General features: G+C 38.7%; 1 protein-coding gene across 1 annotated transcript; it reads right to left on the bottom strand.

Moving 5' to 3' along the window:
• Nucleotides 1–716: 716 nt before the first annotated feature.
• Nucleotides 717–23,255, bottom strand: mpzl1l (myelin protein zero-like 1 like). Its single transcript, XM_031308249.2, has 6 exons — nucleotides 23,109–23,255; nucleotides 19,194–19,375; nucleotides 16,739–16,949; nucleotides 11,795–11,924; nucleotides 7,354–7,459; nucleotides 717–5,610 (listed from the first exon to the last, which is right to left on the bottom strand). The coding sequence occupies exons 1-6, from the start codon at nucleotides 23,179–23,181 to the stop codon at nucleotides 5,515–5,517; spliced, it is 798 nt and encodes a 265-aa protein (XP_031164109.1). The 5' UTR covers nucleotides 23,182–23,255; the 3' UTR covers nucleotides 717–5,514.
• Nucleotides 23,256–25,208: the final 1,953 nt, after the last annotated feature.

The raw sequence follows: 25,208 nt of genomic DNA, 5'->3' as shown, positions 1-25,208 counted from the left end.
TACAATATACTTTAAATAATCAGCATTTAATTTAGCTTAAATGAATTCAAATGAACACATTTGTAACATAACGGGTGGAGTCGGAGTAAGTGGAGTTCATTTGACAGGGATGTGGGGGTATGACAAAAAAAGGCTGGAAACCACTCCTGTAAAATTTAAAAGACAGCACATAGGAAGTGACAGTTTGCTGAGCGCAGTTCTTCTCACATAAACACACATATGTGCTGTACAATAAAAACAGTCTGGGTGACTTTAGGCTTTAGTGGACTATAGGGTGCTTATACAATATAATCACAACATCCCCGGTTTGAGACCTTTTTTTTTTTTTTTTTTTTTTAAAGTCATCCCCCTCTGGTGTAATGGCATGCAAATGAGGGATCAAATAAAATCCCAGAAATTGTTTAATTTCCATGCATCTTTCTGTTTTCACTTGTGGTATGTGGTACAGGATAGTATAACTATATCTGACTATAATACATTATATTTCCCACGTAGTATGTGGATAAACAACAATTAGTTATCCCTAAACCAAAGATTTACCTTTGAAAACATACATACTCAACAGACTATATACATAACTGAATGTACACATCTTTCTTTACTTTAAATTATGATTTAATAGTTAGATATTTGTTTCTTCATCTTATTCAGAGGAAAACTCAATTAAATAGAAAGTTCTCAGTTTGGTGAGAATATAATAATCAGAACAAAACACATTTAATTGGCCAGGAATAGGTTTTATATAAAATTTGAACAGTGGATACAGAGGTGATATTATGTGTATAAAAAAATACATACAGTAAAAGGAAAAATAAATGAATCTTTCTAGTTTGAGCAGATGTTCAAGTTAGCTGATGAAATGTAAAAGGCACTAAATGTACAACATTCCAGTTTTAAAGACGTTAAACAGAGGCCAAGGTCATTCCGAGATGAATGAAAAAATAAAAACAAAAATCACAGGGAATTTGTTGTCTTTGATTTGCAAGACATAGTGCAGATTTTACAACATAACATACCAAACAATTCTCAAGTAACACACAACTATTTACCATCGAAGAACACTAAGCACGCACTTTTAAGACTCGTCAAGAGTGGAGTGTACATTACAAACTTGCATTCATCTCCTTAAGACACCAACACACCAAACGTTGCTTGTGAGCACGGTTGGATCAGAAACCTTTCATAATTTATAGTTTACATCACAATTTCTACAACAGCACTAAACCCTGCAACAAGTCACAATTAGGAGTAAAGCGACCAGCAGTAATGGTTAGTCGGTATCATACAGGTTGTTTTTGATTTGGTGAATACATTGAAATACATGCTAACTGGTAAAAGAAAAACAAACAAACAGGAAACAGAACAGAAAACATTAAAAGATAAAACACTGGAAGACTACAGTGCCTGCATTGAGTGGTGTCACAGCCAGAGTCCAGTCAAAATGGAGCGAATTAAGAGTTTCTTCAGCCAGAAGGTAGTTGTGCATGTAAATAAGTATTTAACCCCCAAAACAGAGACAGTTTGAAATAAGTTAAAGCTTAACTCTGGCAGAAAAAAAAACTCTGGAGAAGCAACTTATTTTATTTCTGTGTAGAATCACACAGTCCAGGTTGGTATTGGCCAGAGTTATAACAAACTGAAAGGTTCCCCAACATTCTGGATTAATTGTCATGATATTTGGTACAAACATTCATGGTCTCTTAAGGATGAGAGGATGAATCAATGTTAAAATTAACTCAGCCAACATAATATTCTCTAACTTGGATGTGTTTAAGGTGGCAATAATCAATATTTTTTTTATATTACAAATGTATAAAGTTAAGCTTTATGAAGTTGTTTATTTAAGTTTGTTTAGTTGTCTGGCTGCAACTTCCCTGTTTTGGTTCACTCTCACCGCGCAGCTGTTTTCAGAGAAAAAGCTGACAGAGTAAAAACCCACTGTGCTCCACACCACAGTCAACAGACAGACACAGTTAGACACTAGCTGGTGAACACAGTGGTGCATTTAGCAGCTATAGAGCCAGATGTTTCCCCTCAGGAGTTGGTAGAGACCAAAAACAAACTAAACTAAAATAGAGTGAATGTTAGACCTAAATCCATCAGGTGGCCAGAAACACGACTCCCAAAAAGAATTATATTGTGGCTCTGGATGTGTAAATAAACGGTTCGTTAACATATCACCATATCAACTTAAAAAGGTTATGGATCTTTTGAATTGAATATAGATGAGGCACTAAAACCAATACGACCTTCAAGCTCAAGACACGTCACATCCATTTTGTGTTTTTTTTTGTGCACACTGTTGACTGAAGACAGTTTTATTAAAGCCATTTTGAATTGACAGGCTCAACAATCCCTGCAGGCACTGTATACACTGGGAGTGTTTGCTGACAAATAATTAAGACAAAAAAGGGAGAACATTAAGCATGCCGCCAACTTTCTAGACCTCTACAGCAAACTACTTTCCTTCTCTAGAAAGACATCCACAGCCACACCACACGGGATTGAGTTACAGTAAACAGCACTATATCTTACATGAGCAAGAAATATATACAAATACTGGTCAACATTGACATTTGCGGAATCACAAGCTGAAGCTGAAGGCATTTAGACTGGTTACAACACAAATATCATTCTCATAGGTAACCACACCGGTAACACAATTTTAACATAATTTTGGCTTTTAAATGCTTCAAACTAAATGACAATCATACAGATTTGGAATGCATTTTACAGCTTAAAAGCATCTGAAAACAACTCCCCTAATATTACTGTTGATATTAGATATTTGGCCCATTAGTTTGAAAAAAATAAAGAGCTTAACACAATACATAGATGGAAAAAAAGGATGGATAGTTTGATAATAATGATTATGTTAGTAAATTGCATGCAAAAGTGTATTTAGCATTCATTTTGTCCAACAAATGAGAGCTCCCAGTTTTCATAGAAGGAGATTTCACCTCAGTTGAACATTTTGTTTTAACATGCGTATTTCTAAATTACTCAAAACAAAGCTGGAAAAAAGCCCAGGGAAATACCACTTTTCTTTTATTCTTTCAAATCACACCGACACACTGGCAGAAAAAACTCTTGAAGTGTGGATGCAGAACACAAAACTCTACTTGAATTGCATTGGCTGTTTTGTTCATATGCACATTAAAAGAAAGAAAAGAAAACAAATGCAGACACCCGGAGCAACCAAGGAAACTAATACTGGTTAAAGAGCTCTAAGAGTTCTACTGAGGTGAAAATCAAAACGGGAGGCAGAGTCTTTTTAAAAAAAGGTACCACAAAAGCATGCCAGGACTTTACAGAAAACTGAAGCATTCACAGTAATACGTCAGACGGCTTCTTCTATCTGAGGAGTACCAAATTTAGTCTGTAGATGTCATTATAACGGCATGCAATGTTACTGAAGGCAATGCAAAATCTAACTCTACATTATCCGACCCCGACAAAACAAGATCACTATGGAACTGCCAAACGGTGGAAATGAACTGTGGCTTCAGCAGCCTGTTGCACCATCTTTGTGTAAATACAAACGTAGCTTAGCTGGAATGTCATTTAAGAGTCATCTTATAGAAACAGGCTTCACTATACAAGTTAGTTACAACAGTTAGGCTGGACAGACACCGTACAGATTAAGAGTAGTATTTTGTATTCCATGCATTCTTCTTCCTTGTCAAAACCTGGCGCTTACAATACCCACAATGCAACTGGGCCATCAACTTGTTCGGTCTGAGATCCAGGTGTGTTATGCTATTAGTGGCTAACATAGCCCGGAGCCTTTTAGCCTGCAGCAGAGATGAGCAGTGGGCCACAGAATTCTGGTAAGCGCCCTTCTTTCTAACTCCACATCTACCGATTTTATTTTCAAACTTGTAGTCTTCAGCCCCAACCGATGCTGACTCAAGTGACATCACTTGAGGTAATTTATCAGACTTCACATAGCTTCCTTACACTAAAGGCTTAATACACATTTTCTTTCACATATGTAGTACTACTCCCCAACACCTGGAAACAGACTTTGATGTCAGACTTTGGTGTCCTCCGACTAACGACTAAGGACGGATTTCCACCAGCAAGAAGTTATCAATGAATGAATGAATGAATGAAAAATTACTTAAACCATCTGGCTGTCGGACGATTTCTGGCTCGTTTGAAATTTTGGACGGCTGTCTTAAAGTCTGAGCAGCTCAGGGGTTCGATGTCCCTCATGGCTGTTGTCAAAAGGTCCATTATTTAGTGTAGAGAGCTGGTTTAAACATTATTCGGAGTGGTATTTTACATGTTGTGGATGACTGTAGTCTTGACTTAAGACTGTGTTGTGATAGAAACAGCTTCCCTATCTTCCCATCCGTTTGCTGGTCCATTTTTTTTTTTTTTTACTTAAGTAGAATTGCACAAAGTTTTTCTTTTAATCAACATCGTTGAGGACACAGCCACCTTGTTTGAAAAAAACAAAAATGTGTGAGCACCCAAGTCATGAATGTATTGAACCACACAGTGTGTAGCGTAGAAGTCATTTGTTTTTTGGCCGTGCAGAAAGGCCAATTAAAACGTGAAAGGTGAGTTAACACAACATACAAGACCAATGAATCATACAGTGTCTGCCCAGCTTTTGTCATCCCTGATTAACTGTTGTCAAGACAGACTAATGATGAACATTTTTCTTTGATATTTAAATTGGGTAGCTCATTGGTTGTGAAAGATCCCTTTATATTTATCGTGATTATGACATGCGCAAGTGGGACATTCAGGAGAGCTGGGAATTTGCCGTTTCCCACAACTTATAGTTTGTTGTTCCTAATGGAAATTTCTAACAGTTGAGGTTTTGACTTTGGCAGAATCTCTTAGACTTTTATTGATGTTGTTATAAGTATAGTTTATGTTCACACCAGAGAAGTGTTAGATAAATGACGAGGTGCTGTTAGTCGAACAAACACGTGTTGTAACATGTCAGCTAGTTCACATGCAATAGGATAAACTGTATCTTTTTTTAATCTCTCACTTTCCTTCACTAGTTAGTAACGTACATTTCGGCATCAATGTTTTGATTAGTAGTTTAGGTAGGGATGGTTTAGTGTGGAACAAAGTTCACAATGTAGCAGTTGTTATACACTCACAATCAAACTTATGTTCAGCTGGTGCAACAGCCTGCAGAACCTTTTGTAGGCGCAATGATAACAATAAAAATATCTTAACATGTGGAATGATATCTATGAAGGCATTCTTTTTTTTTTTTACTTACAAAAATTTGAAGGAGTGATGTATGTCCATTAGTGTTTCTTTGCTTTTTTTTGGTCTTTACAATAAAAAGCACATGGAGACATTACTTTATCATAAAACAGCATCATGCTTTCAGAGGACGAGAAGGAAAAAAAAAAAATAAAGAGAAAAACTGCACCAACTTTTGTCCCTGTATTAACATTCTCACCCTTCCCAAGAGCAGCTGATAGAGAGGTCTGATACTTTACTGTGTTTTTATTTATGTTTTTGGTCCCCAGTTCCTCTTCAGTTTTTACGAATGTCAGCGTAGACCACTGGCTCCATCTTGTGGAATGAGTTTTTGCTGCCCGAGTGATCCAACTGGGCGTATATCACCGGGCCCTGGGAAATAACAAGGGGCAGAAAAACAAGTCAGTGAAAGACACCAATATATCCAGATCAATCAAAGCACAGAGAGGAACCTTGATATATGCAGAAGCCCTTTTGTTTTTTCCTACTGCATCATTTTTAAACTCAGGAGGTGGTTAAATGTTTCATTAATTGTCTATCAAGAGCCCATAATAAGTGTATTTTGGTATTTTTCCAGTAGAACTTGTGAATGGCAGATTATTTCAATTCTACGTAATGGAAGAGGAGTTTCTTTTACAGTTTGACGCTGACTGGCTCCATTAGTGATTAGCCACAAGGTTGGAAAAGGCAAAAACGCCTTCTCATGCACACAGCTGATTAATCAATTAGTCAATCTACAGAAAATTAATGGTAAACTATTTAAATAATGTATTTCAGTCGTTTTAATGCAGCCCAAGTTATTATTACAAGCAGTAAGTCATTAGTGAAGGGATGGATGCATATTATATTGGCTTATTATACAATATTTGTGCATGTAAATCCATAACATCACGACAATAGTTGTGCACATTGACTGGGCTGTTTTTTGTAGGTTTATTTTTGACTAATACTATACCTACAATAAATGGCTATGTTAATGCATATGGCATACATTTGGGCAAGGATGTGAGGTTCTTTTTTTTTTTTTAAATGTTGAAAGTTCAACCTCAGCTCCTATAATAAGTCTATAATAAACTCTGTAGCCAAAATGCAGACACTCAGACCCCTAAGGAAATAAATATCCCCATAAAACCACTATATTTTATTTATTATTACAGAATAAAATCATGCATTCTTTTATATTAGGCGTTCAATCTAGAGCCCTGGCTTCAAAATTGTAATTTTTTCCACCAGATTGAGCCATTTTCTCATGTTTGCCCTGTGAGGCAAATACATGCATTTTTAGTATACAGAAAAACAACAGTGGCATTGTGTAAACAAACTGAAAATGAATAAATATTGAATAGTGATGAGGTTGGTTAAAAGATTTAACTCAGTGAAAGTGGAAAATATTATCAACATTTTATTTTATGTCTGATTTTTTTGATGCAGACATTTTTCAGTAGACATCCGAGCAATTTTTTTTAAGAAGGATGTTCAAGGGTTAATATATTTACAGCACTTTTACTGAAAAAAAACAACCAAAAAAAAAACCTGTGATAGCAGCATTTTCTTTTATTCAATTGTCCTTGGACATCAAATGTAAAATGTATATAATAAAAGCTAATAGGTGAGACTTGGAGGTACTGGTAGGCAGATTTTCCATTGAATAGAGCAATGCTAGCTGTTTCCCCCTGTTTACAGTATTTGCGCTAAGCTAAGCTAATCAGCTGCTAGCAATAGCTTGATATTTAGCGTACAGACATGAGTGGCATCAATCTGCTCATTTAACTCCATCTGCAAGAAAGCAAATAAGTTTATATCCCAAAATGTCGAACTTTTCCTTTAAGTTGTGCATTTTTATTTTACAGTTTGTTTTAAAAACGTATTTCTGACACTCTTGTCGCACGATCTTCAATTCTACTTTTGCAGTTGTAAATAAACTTTATTATAGTTAGTGTTGGATTCATGTTTAGGTTTTTTGTGACGGAACTGAAGCACATACTGAATATTGCACTGAATCAGTGGACGGGGATAAAGACTCAGTCCAGATCGGTTTGGATAAACAACATGAATGCAACATTTTCCCAGTGAAATGGTGGCAGCCAGTGGATGTGTCTGTCCCCCAGCTCCTACCTGTAGTGGACCCGAGGGACTGGTACACCTGGAGCCCTCCAGGCTGGACTCCACCTTCTTTCGTGGTTTTGGAGCCTGAGAGCTCACGCTTTCCAAGGATGTACATCTATTTTAGGGTTTACGATTTTGCCGTGGTGTCGAGCAATCATTGGTGCACAGTCAAATGGAGACAAACACAAATAATGGGACACAAGACAAAAATAAAACATTGAGAGATGAGCAGCACAAGAAACACTAGCTGCAAACAAGTGCATGGCGGCTCCCAGTGGTTTGGCAGAGATACTGAAAGCAGTTAGGAGACTAGAGGTGCACCGATTTGAAGTGATATCAGACTGGTGCTGACGCAGCTTTTAAGTACTCTAATTTGATAAATACCTTTATGAAACATTTTGCACAATATTAAAAAAAAAATCTGGAGGAAGGGCAACAATTTCCTGGTGTTAACAGTATAGCTGTACGCATTGGTTTCACAGGTTAAATAGGCCTGAAAACTACGGTTTATTATAATTTGGGTTCTTTTATTTTCAAAGACTCCCCTTCTTGTCTGACTACTAAACTTATGTGTTCACATGGACTGGTATTATTTAAAGCTCCATTGTGTAATGTTTTGAGTTATTCTTAGCAAAAACCCTTCCACTTCCACCAACTAATCAAAGCATTCTCGTAAGCGTAGAATCTGCCATTCAGAATCATTCAGAATATATACGAGCGAGTCGCTCGAATGGCGGCAGCCATGTTGCGCCTCCATCTTTAAAATACATTAGCCAAAGAGGGACATACCTCCGCCTTTTTGCGCTCAGTGGCACCGTGACGAATGCCAGGGGGAGATTACTCCATCTGCCGGCAGATTTGAAAGCCTGTTGAAGATGGAGGATCACGCTGATACTTTACTAACATTAGCTTGCACTCGTTTGGGAACCTGATAGCTGATGTTAGCAATGAAATGGTACCAAAATAACGAAAACATAAAACTATTACTACACTAGTAAGGAACACTAACGGACGAAGTCGTACTTCTTGTAATAATACAGCCACCGTAGGAGTTAAAACGCGATCGGAATGAGAGGGGCTAGAAAGTAATATTCAGTTGGTTGTCATATACAATTTCACCGCTAGATGGGAGAAATTCTTATACAATGTAGCTTTAAAAAAAAAAGTTGATGGCAGGCCAAAATTAAGTTTGGATGTCGTCGGGTTTGTGTGCTCTCTGTATTCCGTCAAAGATTGTTGATGACAATAAAGAAGCATCATTCTGTAGCACCACTCTACGGTGTTTTTGTAGTTCCCAACAACTCCAACAGAATGATGCGTCCTCTCTCTAGCGATCCGCCTCACGTCAATTTCAGGGGTCGCATTCTTCCAGTTACACTTCCATTTACATCATTTCAGTAATTTAAATTTATAAACTAAATATTTATTAACCAGGACTCCAGTATTGGAATCAAATAGCTCATAAACAATAAGTAATGTCAGATTTAGTAGACTTAAAGCTGTTATTTCAATGTGTCTAATTCTTGATTTAAAGCTGTGGTAGGCACTTTATTTTTGGCGTCGTCGGGAAAAAAATCCATAATAATTTTTCAGCATATTGTAACCCAAGTGGACTGAGAGAAAACTAGACTTCTGCACCTCCTCTTTGCTTTGTATTCAGGCTTCAGAAAATCTAGCCGTCACGTGAGACTTTGGTCAATCACAGGTCATTTTAAAGAGATAAAACGTTCCTATTGGCTGTTCTGAACATGCATTGCCCGTGCGACAAAGAGGGGAGAGCTGCAGGAAGAGGTCTCACTCCACATCAATTTCTGCCGTTTTTTTGCATTCTACCCACTGCAGCCTTAAATATGTATCCAAGTAAATAAAACTATCAAGATCGAACAATATGAATGAACTTGGATCAGGGTTGGGACTAAAAAATAAAAACTTAATCGGGATATCCCAAAGTCTTGCATTATAGTAAACTGAATATCTTCAGACATCACTTTGGGCTCCTGGGAATTTTAATATTAATTTTCTCTATTTTAATGTGTTTTACAGACCAAGCCAGAAATCGATGAACGGAGAGAATAATCAGCTGATTCATTGAATAATCGTTACTGGCAGCCAGTGGTAGTACATTTACTCAAGTACTGTATTTAATATAAATTCTAGGCAGTAATATTAATCCAGAAACATAATAGTAAAACAATGACAGGGACCATTTTACTGCACAATGAATACTTTTACTTTAAGTACTTTAAGTACATTTTTCTGATAATACTTAGATACTTTGCCTTAGGAAAGGTTTTGAATGCAGGACTTTCACTTGTAGTTGAGTATTTTCAGAGTGTGGTATTAATTAAGGAAATGATCGGAACACTTCCTCCTCCTGGTTGCAGCTCTGCCATTTATTGATTTGTACTTAGATCAATAAAATTAATAAGAATCACACAGGTTATCGGTGCACCTCTAGTAAAGACAATGTATAACAATTTGTACAGAAAGAGAGGCAGTTTAACGTCAGCTACGTAAGCTTTATAATCAGCTGTTCACAATGACTGAACTCAACCTCAAAACATTTTTGTTGACCAAACATGTTCCATTTACAAAAAAGCTGGTGATAAGAGGGACACACATGAAGAAGATGGTGGTTAGTTTGAAGTGTTAGCGGCAAAAGATGATGAACAATGACTCGACAACATGCTGATAAGCTGACAACAAGTTGATCAATGATGTTAATAGAAAGTGTTGCTGTGAAGTTAGTTAACAAACAGTAATGGAGCAAAGTGACTGGCACCAGTGACAACAGAAACCCCAAAGATCGCGGCTACTTGGGCTCAAACCATCCAACAGCCAAATAGCAGCTGGCAGCGCTTTAAAATAGTTGCTAATTTGATAACAATGCTAATTTCTCATAATAATGGGTCAATGCGTGGTTATCTCATTGAGATGAACAGAGCAAGTGTGGCTGCAGCATGCGAGCTAGACATAGCCTCAAGCACACAAAGGAAACTACGTCTAGCTTTTGGCCATGCCTTTAAACAAACATGTTATAATTAGTAACAACATCCGATCACCCAAAAGACAAAAGACCCAAACAAACATTTTTATTCTCCACAAAGAGAGAGTGAACCCTGCTCCCATGCAGAAAGAGTTAGCGAAGTGTGATGATTAAATCTCTGAAGGAGTCAAATATTACTGGAAATAAAAATGATTCAAGAAACCAGCTCAAAAAACACATGCGGCATAAAGTCCATCTGAGAAACTTACCTGACATTTCAACAACAACAAAACACTGAGAACACTTATTCATGATTGGCTTGGTTCCATCTACTTGTTGAAAAGGTAAAATAACATTTAATTCCACTGATTAGACGCGTGAGGATTAATGTCACACATATTGTATTATAATCAGTTTGACCACTCTGCTAGCTATAAATACAGTACCGGTGTATTGTTATAATTTTTAATACAACACCAATTGGCATTTTCCGAGTGGCAAGGTAAAACATCTTCTCTATACAGAATGCCAAGTTAACAGTGGAACAAATATTAAATGAAATAATTAATTAAATTAACTAATTAATTGTAACAAATATTACAAAAAGGAACTGACAATAAAAAAACCTTAGAATGTACATAAATAATCCCTATTTAGCATTTATAAGCAGTATTTAAATATTTAATAAATGGTTCAACACATACTATAATGTAGTTGTATGCAGATATAAAGGGCTTTTCAGTGTATACTATATATTATGTTGTACTATATTACTACATTACATCCCATACTATATTATACTATATGATGTTAATATGTTATACTGTTTAATTACATTATATACTATACTATATTTCTATATTAATACAGACAAACACGTATCATTACTTATGTTTTCTCTTTAATTGCTCTTGTATAGTTTCTATTTCTACTTCTATTCTTATTTTAGTTATATATATATATATATATATATATACACACACACCTCTTGTTATTTATGTTTTACCTTCTCTATTTACCTGTACTTATTCCTCTTATTGTGCGTCTCTGTCACTTGTGTCTCGCATATTGTGAATTTCCCCTCTGGGGATCAATAAATGCTTATATTATTTTAGTTTAATTCTCCTTTGAAGACATTTTAAAATAATTTATATTAACTTTTACTATATTATCATACATTATCTGTGTATACAGCAGCCTCCATTTATGGGTGCTAGGAGTTTTAGTTGTTGACAAATACATTAATAACCATTAACGTGTGTGAGACAAAGCATTTATGAAATGTTTATACACTGCTAATAAATGCCGTTACGAATGTTCTCGCGGACGTCAACTTACTTTCTAAATCCCTTTTGTTATTTTGGAAAGTAGGTTTTGTGTTGTGTTTCTGCAGCGGTGTTAATGTGATCAATCAGCGACAGTCCTTCTACCTGTAATACAGTTTATGTAAGACTGCACACTTACCCTTCATATTCATGGCGGTTGTGAAGCACCCTCATGACAACGCAGGCAGCTACAGCGATGAGGACGAGCAGAAGCAAAGCACCACAAACTGCTCCGACTATAATGGTAGTGTTGCTCGGAGGAAGAGATTCTGGACAAACACAACAATGACAACACATAGTTGGTTAAAATATAAACATAAAAACCTCTGTCAAAAACCTCTGTCTATGTCCTTAGCATATGTTTGGGTGAATGTCTTTGTTTATCACCTTTTAAACAGTCCTTACCACAGATGCATGGTTTATTGTTTTTTAAACTCAGCTATACTGTAAGTCTGGCATTTTGTCAATTTAAGAAAAAATAAAGCTTCCAGAAACCAAAAATGCAAGGGAAATGACACAGGAGCTTATAAAAATGTACAAATCTTAAGTGATAATCACCCAAAATATTATTAGAAAAGTTAAAGATTTTCAAAAAAATATATACCAGTATTTTCATTAATTAATGCACACAAAAAGATAACTAGGCAACTAAGGCCCTGTTTACACGAGAACGCTCGCTGGTGAAAACGTAAAAAATATTTTATCAGATGTGCCTTTCTTTTAGACAGCGACGGCGTTTTTGGGGCTTAAAAACGCAAAAACGTGAAACCACCCTCCAGAGTGGAAATCTTAAAAACGCTCCACTGTCGCGTTTCCTTTCCCTGCTCTCCTCCGTCTCTCTGTCACTTGTGTCTCGCTCACATACACGCACACAGCTCCTCCCACCGTGCAGTGTTTGGTGTTTTTAGCCCCCAATGTCGCCTTCCAGGCAGCGTGGCAATGGTTATGTTTAGGGTAAAGGTGAGGGTTAGCCTAGCTTGTTGTAGGCTTAAAACACCATCGGGCCCTCCGTGCACACAGCGTCTGTCTCCGTAAAGGAGAGAAGACGGCTGGCGAAATTCACAAGTTCACAAAAGGTTGGTAGGTATCTATCTCGTGAACACCTTTACACAATCACACATTAAAAAGTGCTATAAAAATATTTTATATTCTGAATACAATGTTGTCAGTGTGTTAATGTTGGAGTCCCGACCCGACTCTTAGCAAACAAGCGATTGCGCCTGCTTTAGAAAGTTAACTACTCGCAAGTTTGCAGTAAAATGCAGTTGGGTTGTCGATGTCAAAACACTATATGTAGCAGCTGTGAATCAAATAAACGTATTATAAATAATGTTATGTCATTTTTTTTACTCTTACACTGAATGTTTGCTGCTTCAATCCAGATGAGTATTGAAAGTATACCGTACGGTTATACGGGGCGACTGCCTTTTTCATTGAAAGTCTGCCAATGTAAATTACTGTTAAACATAATTAAATATTAAAACAAGTTTTTAAAATGTCTTTTAAAAACGCATTTTCGTGGTTCATAGATATTGATGACATACTGTGTGAAAGCCGAACCTCAGCAATTGTTTTTCTCGGGTTGTGTCGGGTTGTGTATAAATAAAGTTGTGTTAGTGTACATAAAAGGTCAGGTTCAAAACTGGGAGTGTACCTGGTAATCCAGCAGTAACAAAGCATCGGTGTGTTTAGGAAAAATACTATGGCAACTCTTTGTAAGAGCTAAAAAATCTTAGTCAAACATGTTTTGATAAACACACAAATGTCTTCTATTTAGGCTCCGCATTGCTTCCTAGATACAAATGCTAGATGCAGAACAATCTCCCACCTGGAGGGTGGGGCAACCACTACTGAGCTATAGGATAACAAGCCACCACATGCACATGTGGGCTTCATGTAACTGAAAAACAAGTAACAAGAATGCACCTGCTGATTTGACTGCAGACTTCTATGAAGAGAGCTGCAGCAACAATCATTCATTTAAGATTGATAACATAGACTTTATTGTCCCAAAGGAAATTTGTCGTGGACGGGGCGGCCTCTAGCTCACTCAGTAAGAGCGTTTGCCCCATGTTGGCTGAGTCCTGCAGTGGCGCGGGTTTGAATCTGACCTGCTCCCCTTTGCTGCGTATCATCCCCCATCTCTCTCCCCCCTTTCATGACTATCCACTGTCTCTACACAATAAAGGGAAAAGCCCCAAAAAATAATGATTGGTTGAAGGACTATCCAATTGCGCCCAGAGGCATTTGAGCGACGTCTGTTGGTGATGCCCCTTTGGAAATGGGCTGCGAATGAAGCTTGCCCAGATCCACTCTCAGTTACAACTGAGAAGGGTCTGTTGTCAACCAGGCTAATAGTATCCTAGTCATACTATGGCCACTAGAAATCATAATATAACTTTTAATAACCAGACAGCTATGACACAGGTGTTTGTTTGCAGTTCTAAATGAATGCAACATTTAGGCTGAGCTAAAGATCTTGTAGTATAAGTATTACAGTGTTTCCCACACATAGACTAATGTATGGCGGTGCGCCTCACTATCAACACCGGCCGCCACCTACTCTATTTAAAACACGTTCTTCTGCATTTCCTTTCCCTGCTCTCCTCCGTCTCTCTGTCACTTGTGTCTCGCCACCCCCCCCCCTCCCCCACACACACACACACACACACACACACACACACACACACACACAGCGGTGTTTGGTATTTTTAGCACCCAATGACGCCTTCCAGGCAGCGCGGCAATGGTTATGTTTAGGGTAAAGGTGAGGGTTAGCCTAGCTGCCTGGAAGGCGATGTTGGAGGGTTAAAACACCATCGAGCCCTCCGTGCACACAGCGTCTGTCTCCGTAAAGGAGAGAAGACGGCTGCCGATGTCATTTTTTACTCTTACACCCCGCCACAAATTGCTTTTGAATCTGTGGGAAACACTGTATTTACCTGTGTACCCAAAATGAGAACAATGCAAATTTAATTTCAAATGTGTTTGGATGAATCTGGACATCCAAATCAACTCCTGGCTGTAGGAGGAAAGACAGCACACAACCCTGACTACAATACCACAACGAGACGGTCAAAATTCTCTTTGTCTGGTGGCACCTTGAACAGAAAAACTAATCTTTAAAATGAAATTAAGCTCTGCTCTCCTGATACTGTAAAGAATACCATCCCTTCCTGCGGCTCTTGTTTCACATTAAAAAGCTTTCTATGACCACATTCAGACAATCAGACGGATGCTTTTATTGTAAACCAGCTGCAGGAAATGCAATGGGTTGGCTTGTTGCTATTTATCACTAAAGCTTCATGGGTCTTTTTTTGGCATTGTGTACATTTTGGATTTGCACCTTATTGATATTTTAGATTGATTCTTCCTGCACAACAATTTCCTTTGGGATGATAACTTCTATCTTATCTTATTTTATGTAAACAACAAGCACTTTTCATAGCATTTCCTCCGTTGTTGCAGTGAACCAGTTTTACTTACTGTAGGCACAAACGGTCAGTGTTTCCCACACAGACTAATGTGTGGCGGTGCGCCGCACTATCAACACCGCCGCCACGCATTGCATTTCGTTATTCATTTTTTTATGAACGCTAAAAACACGTTCAGCTGCATTTCCTTTCCCTGCTCTCCTCCGTCTCTGTCACTTGCGTCTCGCTCACATACACACAGCTCCTCCCACCGCGCACACAGCGTCTGTCTCCGTAAAGGAGAGAAGACGGCTGGCGAAATTCACAAGTTCACGAAAGGTTGGTATCTATCTCGTGAACACCTTTACACAATCACACATTAAAAAGTGCTATAAAAATATTTTATATTCTGAATACAATGTTGAGTCCCAACCCGACTCTTAGCAAACAAGCGATTGCGCCTGCTTTAGAAAGTTAACTAGTCGCAAGTTTGCGGTAAAATGCAGTTGGGTTGTCGAGGTCAAAACACTATATGTGGCAGATGTGAATCAAATAAACTTATTATAAATATTGTTATGTCATTTTTTTAACTCTTACACTGAATGTTTGCTGCTTCAATCGAGATGAGTATTGAAAAGTATTTTCCGCGACTGAAAAAGGCACGTGTTAAGGATGAGGACCAGGCTGAACCAGAGGTATCAGTCTGAAACAGAGCTGAACAGTACGACCAGTGGAATTAATTATGTTATTAATTTGTTTACAATATTTTCAGGCTTCAACCAGTGAAAGACAGGGTCAGGGAGAGAAAGAGATATATCTGTTAGGCATTGAAGTAGGAGAGGAGGACAGCATCCAACAGCGTGTTGTTACAAAAATAAGTCTGTCCGTCTCCGTCTCCGTCTCCCCCTGGCTGACACGGGGCGACACCCCCCCCCCCACAAATTGTTCTCTAATCTGCGGGAAACACTGACGGTACAAGAAGAAACAGCCAAAAAATGCCAATTAGATGAAGAGTTGGGCGTAGGTAACCGGTTTTAGAAGCACACCTCCAACATCACGGTAACCAAAGTAAACAAGACCTTTTCCCATCTTGTTGGAAAGTCACTCATGCTGTGTGTGCATTGTTTATGGCCAAACACAGAAGATCTAGTGTTTCTTTTTTTCTATACTGCAGACTTTCACATTTAACATTTGTTTTTGTTTTTACACGCCTGATGATTTAGGTTTAAAGATTCAAAAGGCAATCCTATTTGATTTAAAACTAGATTTAAAGCTTGGTGCAGCAGCATTTTAAGATAAACCGTTATTTACACAAGGTTTTAATTAATTCTAGGTGGTGGAACCCACCCGCTGTGTCCAAAATGGCACCCTTCTTGAGAGTAAAAAGCCAAATTGACAGGGGAAAAGTCCCCCTCTTTTCCTGGAAACAAGACAGATTCAGCACAATGAGGCACACTGCAGGCTCAGACAGCATTTTCACACACACCGACCCAATTAGCGTGAGTCAGTGAATGGGTGAAGGCCGCACTCCTGCTCAAACCATAACAAGATGCAGGTACGATCTTTAGATATTCCTGCCTTAGAGCTGAAACAGATTTTCGTCTTTGAAAGAAATCCTTTACAATAATAATCATTTTGATTTCAATTTGAAAAGAAGTGAGGACATTCACCTTTCAGAACGATCCTGAGCGCTGTTCGAGCCGGTGTTCCTGTTACGTCTGGCGGGTTCTTCACGTCACAGAAGAAGGTCCCGTTGTCACTAAACTGAGCCGGACTCAGCTGTATCGAGACGTCCCTCTTGTTTATGTCTCCAATAAACTGCACTCTGTCTTTGAACTCAACTGGTCCTGGGGATTCTTTCCCATTGGAAAAGTAGAAAATCTACCAAAAGAGAAGGAAATTGAGATTAAACTTCACACATATTATTCGGTAGACACATCGGTAGACTCTAGCAGATACAGTATTGCATGCAGTAGTATTAATAAGAGAACAGAATGGTAGGGCTAGTAAATGACATATATATATATGAATAGAAATGTCTTTCTATTTTAAACTTTCCTTGATGCCTTTGCAACAGGATTTTTTGGGTTAGAACAATAGTTCACAAATAAAAATGACTTTAATGTACTATGTCATAGTCATTTCTTACATATATTATTAGAGCTGCAACAGTGAGTCGATGGACATAAAATGAATCAACAACTATTTTGATATTCAAGCTGCGCTGCGGTGATAAAATAATTATTTTAAAATCGCCAGGTCAATGCTGCAGCTAAATTGATATTCCGAATGATCGATCACAGAGAGGGTTGTAGAGTCCCTGTACAAACCAAAATACCAAGGTGGTGTTTTAAGATTTATACACTCTGTTTGGGGGGGGGAAGAAAAATGTTGTTTTTGTCTGGACAGAGAGAAAGAGATGCATTTAACCGACTTAGTGTGGACAGACTCCCAGTTTTGACTGCATGTATCTGTTCTGGCATGACTTCTCTGCAATTTAAAAACCTTACAGCTATGTCATTATGTTTGCAGGAGCTCACAGCAGACAGGTAGGAGGCTCCCGCCTAGCCTGACTGATCTGTAAACAAAAAGGAGTAGGTATTGTGGACGGAGACGTGATCCGCAATCCTCCCCGCCCCACAGACTCCTTTGATTCAATACAGCAGACTTTGCTTTCTAGGATCAACTGTTTAGATTTTTTTCAGGCGCTTAAATGTCTCCGATTAGTACACACTAACAGAATCACAATCATATTAGGACTGTCCTCGATTAAAGACATTCTTAGTTGACTAACATTCATAAAATGTTGTTGACTAATCGATTAGTTGATTTAATCGACAGATCAGGAAAACTGAGAATCACTGCAGAGAATCACGCAAAAGCATCGCTTTAAATCTTGTGTTACCAGAGATGTGCTTATAATTTCTTGAAAATAAGTTATTCAACATGAAAAAAGCATAAAGAAATGACTAATCTACTAAAGATATCTTAGTCGACTAAGCCCAAAATGACCAATTAGTCGACTAATCGTCTTATGACGCTTTTCCATTACACGGTACCTGCTTGACTCTACTTGCCTTTTTTGGTTTTCCATTACGAACCTGGTACCTGCTAACTAGGATTGGGCATCGAGAACCGATTCCTACTTGGAATCGTTTCAAAAATTACGATTCCAGTAGAGTCGTTTCTTTATTGGAATAGTTTGGAGGATTTGGTTTCAAATCTGATCATCGCTTCCAAATTTAAAATGCGCAAGTTTTGGTTTCCGTAGCGGCCAGGTGCCTATTGTGTTACAGCCGTGGAGCACAGTAAGCGGCGCTCTAGTCTGGCTTTATTTTACATTGAAAAAGCCCGGTAAAACCGCAAACAACCATTGAATCAAAATAAAACCTTCCTCTTATTTGTGAAAATAAGCATGTGACCCGTTTCAACTCCACCCCTCAAAGAATCGGAATCAAGAATCGATAAGAACAGGAATCAAAAGGAAGAATCAGAATTGAAATCAGAATTGTTAAAATCCAAACGATGCCCAACCCTACTGCTAACAGGTACTTTTTTTTAGTACCACCAGCGGACAAAGACAGTTTTAGCACTTGACAGTAAATCTGGATCGTTTGAACATGACAGCTGTGGTAATCAACAGCTTTATGAATCATTTTGCCAGAAACAAATCAATTGACTTGCTGTAATAATCCTGTGGAAACAATACTGCCGCAGTGTTTACAAAAGAGCTTTGTGTTACAAGAATACAGACTAAACAAGAGTACTAAAAATCACACCATGAGGTGAAATTATGGTGCTCAAACAAGATTGAGTCGCAAGATAAATCGATGAAAGCAAACAGAAAACAAACAGAGATTACAGAGCTACAGTGACACACGGTGGAAGCAGGAGTAGGAGTAAAAACAAAACAAATAAAAGATACAGTATAAGTAAATGCCCGGCACTGAGATTGTATCTACAATGAAATTGTAACCTGCTGTATATCGAAACCATGCCGTCCCAGTGAGTATTTACACCGAGGCGCAGCTCTTCATGTGTCGGTGCAGATAAAACAATCGCAGGAAAACATCCTGGAGCCGCGGGGAATCTTCCCCACAGCGGATACGACCGACAAGGACTCACCACGTATGGAGCTTTGGAGAACTGATTGCCGGGCTGACTCGACTGAAAGCTCCAAGTTACCGAGGTTTCCCTGCTGACCACTTCATTGGACCTAAAGGTGCATCGAAGGATTCCTGTGGTGCCGTTCTGCATCATCACTTCAGGGTCGGCGTGTATGTCGATTGCAGATGAAGGTTTTGTGACTGTTAATAGTTAAGGAAATAAAAAGATAAAATGTTTCCTGAAATTAGACAGACTGTTGAATGCATCATGGTGTAGTGGGATGGTAAAAACTGCATATTACTGTATAACAGAATGCAGTACAACATGACTACAAGCGCAGCCTCAACATATCAGAGGGGATGTGCTGTGTTGTTTCAGCTACCAGTGAAACAATGAAACACAGTCCAGGAAGTCCAGTTGAAAACCGATTAAAGACTTTAAAGCACATGTGTCAAACTCAAGGCCCGCGGGCCAAAATCCGGCCCCTTGCAGGTTTTGATCCGGCCCCGCATATTAATTAAGGTTCATGATCAATTTTGGCCCCCCTAGTTGTTTTTTTTATGTTTTTGCCACTTTTAAAGTTGTTTTTTGGCACGTTTTCTGAAGTTTGTTTTCTCTGCTTTTTCCAACCTTTTTTGTCGCTTTTTACTTCGATGGCTTAGTTACTTTTTGGGGGCTTTATGTCGACCAAGCTGTAAGTGAAAAGACTATATGGGACATGCTCTACTTTATGATTTTTGTAACCTTGTAATGGTGTTGCTATCTTGGCCAAGGTCTCCCTCGAAAAAGAGATTTTAATCTCAAGCTGGCCATTCCTGGTTAAATAAATAAATAATTCACATCATTGAATTATTATCATGTGCCATTGATTCACTAAGTGTCTACCCTCAACTTATTTATTGAATTACTTAATCAATTCCATCAAATAAAAAGCATTGTTACTGTAGCAGTCAAAACTGAGGTTACAGGTTGTTGTGGCTCAGCGCTGTGTTTTAGTGCAGAGGTGCCTGCCGTTTACTAAATTATTTCCCCACAAATGAATGATGTTTAATGTATTGCATTCACTCCATTTGTCCCTGTGCCTTCTAAACTTTCTTATAGTTCATGTTGTTTCAGTACTTCTTGTTTACTCTTTGCTGATCGGCTGTGTGCTATACAGGCCTACAAATCACCGTGTAGTGCAGTGCGAAATATACAGTGGAGGTCAGATCATGAACAATCTAAATGAGCTGATTGGATTTAATACAGCTTTAGTTTGATTTCAGACTAAGATACATGAATATATTTTTTAATGATTTGGATGATAAACACAAGAATGTGTTATCTTTAACATCCCTTAAACTGTTTTAATATAACTGATCTGTTTCGGTTAGTTTTGTATGTACAAATTATTAATTCAAGGGTATGGAAAGGCCTAACTAATTTGTGCACCAGAATTCTTAAAAACAAAAAAGGGAAGAAAAACATGGGAGCATTGTACAATCTTGAAGGACAAATCAACATCATATTCTTGACAAGTTTGTTAGAAATGACTACAACAGGATTAATTACAATTGACAGAAAGAAAAGAAACAACTTAATCTTTCAGAACTGGGTTTATGAAAGTTAAATACTGACTGTATAGCTTGCTTTGCCAGACCCTGCTCCAAAGTGCGCTGGAGGAGAGTCTGGCTACTCCACATAGCATTCTTGGATGGGAGGAAAAGGTGCTCTGGTTTACTGGCATTTCTTTAAACCAATCACAATCGTCTTGGGCGGTGCTAAGCACCGGAGAAAAGCAAAATAGGCTCGGAAGGAACTGGTTTTGGTGGAACATGTGTACATTTAAAAGTTGTTTTAGTCGTGCAACAGAAAACTCAGTTTGGACAGATAGTCCAGCTAGCTGTCTGGAATTACGCTAAGAAAAGGTTAACCATAGTCCTCCTAAATCGACCGGAGTTTAAAATGCCAACACAAAGGAAGCCCAAGGCAACGGATATCCGGCCTAAATGAGTGAAATCCATCGGACTTTCCGGCGACACCGGAGCAATCCCGGAAGTTGAACTTCAAGGATATAAACTAAATGATTAATAACTTGAACAGGACAACTCTATTAGGGGGAATGTTTGACAGTACAGTCACCTTAATGTCCCTTCAACAGAGATGTGTACAATTGTAAACATCTTTGAAAACCCAAGTCACAATCTTGGCAAACACAGACATATGACTTTCACTTTTGCTCCCACAATGAGAGGTTCTAATAGACTTGATGTAGCCTACATAAAACAGAAGCATAGATTGCTCCTGTCTTCTGCACTTTGCACAGCAATTACACCAAATTCTGTCTAACGCACAGCGACAGAGATCCAGACTCCAGCAGGAAATACTGTGTGTTAAAAACAGAAGAAACTGTTCTGTCAGCAATAGCTTTAAGATAATTTCACAATTTGAAACGGAAGCAGTCATCCATTTCTTCCAGTCAGATGTTATTAGTCTGTGATTCAAAGCCACCAGTGCACTTCTCCAAACTTCAGGATGTCGCAATCTAGCTCTCCAGTATTAGATAGGAAATCTAATTACAAATCAAATTACTCATCAAATCCTTCTCACCTGCAGTTGTGTTGCTACTTGTATAACTGCATACATGTATATATAACATGTATCTTACTTTATATATGATTGTAGCTTTACTATCTGGGTCAGGAAGAGGTTAGCCAACAAGGAAATTAGATGCTATCTTAGGTTTTTGGACGCTAAGCTAGTCAAGCAAAGAGTCAGGTAACCTACAGAGCTAATGCGTTAGCACTGTGTGTTAATAATAACTTTGTTAATGCTAATGATAAAGATATATTATGCAGTAAATTACTGTAAATGGTGTGCTGGTTAGTTTATTAGAACACTATCCCCCGGCTGACTAGGGCTGGGTATCGTTCAAAAGTTTTCAATACTTCGATACCGTTCGATACTTTTTTCAATACCAATTTTATAAAATAAAGAAAAAGAACTGTGTTTCGATTATAACTGTTAGTCAGTGCTGAGGATAAATATATGGTTTGCTGTAAATAGTGTGCTGGTTAGCCTATAAAACCAACAAGTAACGTTAAGGTCAAATGTATTTATAAAGCACATTTAAAAACAACCCACGTTGACCAATGTGCTGTACAAACCAGAGCAGGTAGCTAAACAATCCACAAAAAACATGGCACACAGCTCATAGGCACACCAAAACAGAGATCAGTCACATCACGAGGATTTGTATATATATATCCACGAGGAGGATTCAAACGCTAGCGAATAAAAGTGTGTTTTGAGTCTGGACTATTCCCCGGGCGACACGTAGCTAGTTACCGTAGAGACCCACGCCTAACGACTGCGTTATTCACAAATCTGGCACTTTAATGTGGCTTTGTGTGTCGCCCAAAACACCTCCATGATATCATACATTTTTAAACGTTAACTGTATTACTTGAAGTCACTCTTTAAATCGGCATATATTAAACACACTCAGCGACCCTTATTTCAGATCAACATTACCGCGTACAAACTGGTTAGCCTCCCTATTAACGCTTTGGTCCCACCATCACCTTTGTAGACACCAAGGGCGGTAGCCACCACTCTGTACCAAATCATATTCAGTTTTTAGTGAATTTAACTCTTCCTTAATAAATTATCTGTAACGTTATGTCGATGTGTGTACAAGGATGGGTCTAGCTTACACTCCCAAGATAATTTTTTTTGGTAGTTTTAAATCTCGTCTCTAGCTACGAGGCGTGAACAAAGGTAACGACACATTAATTAGCAGGATTGTGAATGATACACTCCCGTACATGAGAGTTACATGAGTTACGTTATAACAACGCTAGCTTGCTAACCTGATGTCCCACCTTAAATAATGAGCTCAAAATCAAACATTTCCAAATTGAAATTGAACCCAAGTTGGGCTACAACACTCACCTAATACAATACATAGCGTAAATCCAGTCAATAAAACACGCTTGCAGATGATATTTGACCATTTTGGCTCCATTATGTTGTTGTAAACAGGAGAGGTTCCTCTGATTTTTTTTCCACCCTCTATCGTATAAGGCGTTTCTTCTTCGTGAGTTGCAGCGGCGGGTACAAAGTTCTGAGTGCGACTGCTTCCCCCTACAGGTCTACTAGTGCTATGACGGCTTGCAGCTGCCACCTGCATTCTACACTATATCTTCAGATATTTTCTACAAATAGTGCTGCAAATCAATACAGTATAAAGAAACAAACAGACTGTAAATAAATACATATATCAGCTATTCATGTATTTATTTTAGCCTTATGATAACTGTCTTTCAATATAAGAATTTAAGAAGAATTTAACTGTTTATTGATCCCCAGTGGGGAAATTACAATTTACACTCTGTTTGTTAGAAATCACTACACACAGGTACACAAAGTACAAATACACACACATGCTCAAGACCTATTCATGCACAAATGGAGAGATGTCAGAGTGAGTGAGCTGCCAGTGCTGGACCAGCGCCCTGAGCGGTTGGGGGGGTAGGGTGTCTTGCTCAAGGGCACCTGGCAGTGCCCAGGAGGTGAACTGGCATCTCTCCAGCTACCAATTACTTACGTACTTTGGTCCGTACTGGGACTTGAACCGGCAACCCTCCGGTTACGCTATCATAGTGCAATAAAAACTCTTATTCTAGTGCAAAATAACATTGGATTTATTTATTTTACCTAGTGTGAGATGAGATTTATTGAAATGGGGACATTTCATCTGAAGAAAGGGAAGAATGTAAGATGAGATTTATTTTGTGACTATTTAGTTAACAGACCTTTTTAGGGTTACTGAAATAAGTCACATATTTCCATTAATTGTAGCTTCGTAGTGTATTCTGTTCCTTGAGTTAACAAGGGAGCTATCTAACATGTTATCCTGCCTGTAATTCAGTAACAGTTATGTTGGCGGAGGGATATGATGTTGAGATGATGAAGCACGTTTTGTTGAGTCTTGAGTTGTCCTACGCTTGAAGAGTGTCATTAAAGTGAACCAAGTTACACAGTCGAAGCGGTCTCCGTGCTCTTACTCTACCCATGGCCCGAAAGTACTTATATTTAATAATGACGAGTTAATAGTTAACGCTAACAATAACTAGCGTTACACTAGTATGTTTGAACCTGTGTTGTTGGCTTTGGATGTTTAAGTTGTTTTTGTCTTTGTGATGTTTTTCCTGTGTCTTTTATTGCACTGATCAGGAGTAGTGCTCCTAATTTCATTGTATTCTGTACAATGACATTAAAGGCTTTTTATTCTATTCTATGATTGGTGGGACGTTCAGGGTCAGTTCCATGTTGTCTTGTTTGGTGCCAAAGCAGCCAGGCCAAGTTGAAGCAATGAAAGCTGACCAGTTTACCTTGATGCAAAGGCAACCTGTCAACACTTTTAGCTATGGCTCTAGGGATGGCAATACTGAAATATCTCAACAATTATTGGATAGATTGCTATACAATATTTTAGCAAATATTCGTGGTCCCCAGAGGATGAATCCTACTGACTGTAGTGATCCCTGACTTTTCCTGTAGCACCACTAGCCAATCAAAGTTTTGACTTATTCTCTAGGATGGATCGGCACACTCCCTCTCCTGGAACCATCACCTTATCGTGGTGGAGAGGTTTGTGTGTCCCTATGAACCTGAGGGCTGTGTTGTCTGGAGCTTTGTGCTCCTGGTAGGGTCTCCCAAGGCAAAGTGGTCTCAGGGGAGGGGCCAGACAAAGAATGGTTCAAAAACCCTATGAAAAAACGAGGTAGAGATGGAGTGACCCTGCCCGGAGGAAGCCCGGGGCCCCCGTCTGGAGCCAGGCCCAGATGGAGGGCCCGTCAGCGAGCGCCTGGTGGCCGGGTTTGCCACAGAGCCCGGCCGGGCACAGCCCGAAAAAGCTACGTGGCACCTCTCTCTCCAACCCATGGGCCCACCACCTGTGGGAGGAACCGCTGGGGTCGGGTGCGCTGCCACATGGGTGGCAGTGAAGGTCAGGGGCCTCGACGGACCAGACCCGGGCAGCAGACGCTG

The sequence above is a fragment of the Sander lucioperca genome, chromosome 13 (genome assembly GCF_008315115.2).
Source record: "Sander lucioperca isolate FBNREF2018 chromosome 13, SLUC_FBN_1.2, whole genome shotgun sequence".
In the NCBI taxonomy this organism is placed as follows: Eukaryota; Metazoa; Chordata; class Actinopteri; order Perciformes; family Percidae; genus Sander; species Sander lucioperca.
Note: the sequence above shows the minus strand (reverse complement) of the source record. Positions and strands in the feature narration are given on the sequence as shown.